The sequence below is a fragment of the Oryzias melastigma genome, linkage group LG11 (genome assembly GCF_002922805.2).
Source record: "Oryzias melastigma strain HK-1 linkage group LG11, ASM292280v2, whole genome shotgun sequence".
Classification (NCBI taxonomy): Eukaryota; Metazoa; Chordata; class Actinopteri; order Beloniformes; family Adrianichthyidae; genus Oryzias; species Oryzias melastigma.
In genome coordinates, this window is record NC_050522.1 from 19,614,755 (window position 1) to 19,617,524 (window position 2,770).

Genomic DNA, 2,770 nt, shown 5'->3' on the forward strand with positions numbered 1-2,770 from the left:
ACAAATCTGTAAGACGGAAAAAAACAGTCTGACTCAAGATTTGTGCGTAACTGAGCTTTTGTGTGTGCGTAAAAAGTGATTGTGCGTAATTTGTAAAGTGTGTTTGCGTGTGTAATTAGTTTCAAACTGTTGTAATTTTAGTTTGTGCATGTGTAAGTTGTATTTTTTTTATTTTGCAATTTTTGTACTTTTGCCCATGATTTATTGTACGAGTTATAAATCAAGAATTATGAACACACGAATCAAGAATTATGCACGCATAAATCGGGGTGGATATTTCCATAAGTGCGCACATATGCAGGCCCACATGTATGTACATGTGCTTGTATACAAGCCTGCAAGCACGTATACAAGTGCACGCGCACGTTTGTGAACGTGTGTGCACATATGGACGCAAGCGTGCTTGCACGTATATATGTATGCAGGCGTGCACCTGGGTGTGTGAAACTCGTTTTATGCATTTGACCCATCCCTAGGGGAGCAGTGAGCTGCAGAAACAACTGCCCTCAGGTACCATTTGGTGGTTTAACCCTTCAACCCTCCAGTCTCAGGGCTGCACGTATGCATGAATGCATGTCTACGTGGCGTCTGACCTCCACCACACACTTTCGCTCACCTTCCCTCACAATGACCGTCACTGTGTTGCTGTTCTCCAGGTTCCGCTCATCCGTCACCGTCAGTGTGAATGTGTACGTGCCGACCTCCAGGCCTGTTACCGTGGCAATAGCACTGTCTGCATTCTCAATCTTCACACCATCAGGACCACTGGGGGGGAGAGGCAGAAGGGTGTGGACCAGGAATTTCAGGACTGTCGGAAGTTTTAAAGAGCGTACGTGACCAAGCGCCTCACCTGGTCTTCGTCCAGCGGTAGGTGGCGATCCTCTGGTCGTCACTGCTTTTGCTTCCGTCTAGCGTGGTTCTGTCCACAGGCAGTGTCAGCTCCTTCTCCGGGCCGGCGTTGGCCACCGGGGCTTTGTTGTTCTCTGTCAGAGGAAGAGCAGAAGATGAGACACATCTTCTTTAAAGAGACTTATTTTATGGTTAATCTTCTAATAAAATAGGGTTGATCTCATTCCTTGTTTTGTTAGAAATTGTTTTTTTTTTTTTTGCAGCGTCTTTTTCAGTTTGAGTTCTTCATGCGAGAAGGAGCTTTGGCTCATGCCGGTGTTCAAACATGCCAGCAGAGTGTTTGACCAGCTGCTTATCAGCTTCAGCTACCTCGAAAACTCACATCACGTCTGTTTGGCAAACAGGATGATTGTAAAAAAAGTGTCGTAAGACGGTTCTTCACCTGGCTGCACGATGACGGTCACATGCGAAGTGTCCTGCTGTCCCGACGAGTCCGTCACCGTCAGCTGGAAGGTGTAGTCCCCCTCCTGCATGGCCGACAGCTGCAGAATAGGAGTCCTGACCCCCTGGGCAGCAAACACGGAAGACCGATTCAGAACTATAATCTAGGAAAAAAAGCTCGGCTGAGCTTTGGTTCTGCAGACGCTCACCTGCATCTCCACCACCTTGCCCTTGCTCTCGGGGCTGAGCGACCACTCGTAGGACAGAGAGTCGTGGTCGTCGGTGCTCTGGTTGCCGTACAGAGTGATGGAGTTGCGCGGCAGCTGGATAACCTGACAGAGGAAAGAAGTCAGTGTGAGCAAAAAAACTGAAGCAGGGAAGAACATCTCAGACAATTCCACCCTTTGTTTTGGCATTATTAAAACAATTATGTCTGTGAATCAATTGAAAAAAATTAACTAATTGATCACAAATCTGGAAAAAATTAATCACAATTAATCGCGATCATTTTTTTTTTTATTTACAGTTTTGCCGACCAATTATTATCTACAAATAATCACGATAATCACACACAAAACTCTACTTTTAGAGTATTTATTTTTAAATTTATGCTGTCAATCGATTTAAAAGAAGAAAAAAAAATCTGATTAATCGCACTTATGTGTTGAAGTTAATCACTATTAATCACAGTGTTTTACCAGGTAAAATGTATTTGTACAATTTGTCACCGGACCATTGATCATATAGTCTGCTTTTTGTGAAAAAGTGATCTAAACCAAAAAAAAATGCAAGAATAAAATACTAAAAACTGATTGAATTTGTATTACTTTTGTAAGTAACCCTTGTATAAGTGGAGATTGTAATTTGCCCCTGAACTGAGGTAAATGTTTTCAAAAATCTTGAGAAGAGGAGTCTGGATCTGTTCATGTTTCAGCTCAGAGAAGAAGACTTCAGTAATACTGCCTTCTGATTGGCTGAAAGTAACAAAGGTGTCTTTCATCTAACACTTTGAGAGGTAAAACAACAGATTAATATGTATCAGTAATGTGTTCCATTACGGTGCAAAGCTGATATCAGAACCAGACAAACATGTTGATCGCCTAAACAGTTTGAGATTGACGGTACGTCGAGAGCGCGTGTTATTTAGCCACGGTGTTATTCCAGGAACGGATGCTCTGCTGACCTGGTTGGGGCCGGCATTGGACACAGGCTGGTAGTCCTTGGCTTTGTTGACGGAGAGGGTGGCCTGCGTGGAGTTAGTGGCTCCATCAGAGTCTGTCACTGTTAAACTGGAGGAGAAGGAACAGAAGACAACAGCAATGATTTGGACACCAAAACCATCTCATCTCCCACCTGGCCCAATAAGACCAATCATGAGAACTGGGCCGAGCGACCCCTTCCCCCTGGTGTTCCAAACAGGAAGTACATGTTTGTTCCAGGAAGCCTAAATCCAATAGACTTCTACTGGAAAATAAACAGT

At 44.0% G+C, this 2,770-nt stretch overlaps 1 protein-coding gene across 2 annotated transcripts in view; it reads right to left on the reverse strand.

Annotated features, from left to right (window-relative positions):
* kiaa0319l (KIAA0319-like ortholog) overlaps nucleotides 1–2,770 on the reverse strand; it is a 25,757-nt gene that overhangs the window by 7,773 nt on the left and 15,214 nt on the right. For both annotated transcript variants that reach the window (XM_024258185.2, XM_024258179.2), the window contains exons 12-16: nucleotides 2,474–2,579; nucleotides 1,500–1,622; nucleotides 1,292–1,415; nucleotides 851–983; nucleotides 617–765 (exon numbers count right to left, since the gene is read on the reverse strand). In XM_024258185.2, the coding sequence (XP_024113953.1) occupies nucleotides 617–765; nucleotides 851–983; nucleotides 1,292–1,415; nucleotides 1,500–1,622; nucleotides 2,474–2,579 (635 nt within the window). The remainder of the gene's footprint in view (nucleotides 1–616; nucleotides 766–850; nucleotides 984–1,291; nucleotides 1,416–1,499; nucleotides 1,623–2,473; nucleotides 2,580–2,770) is intronic.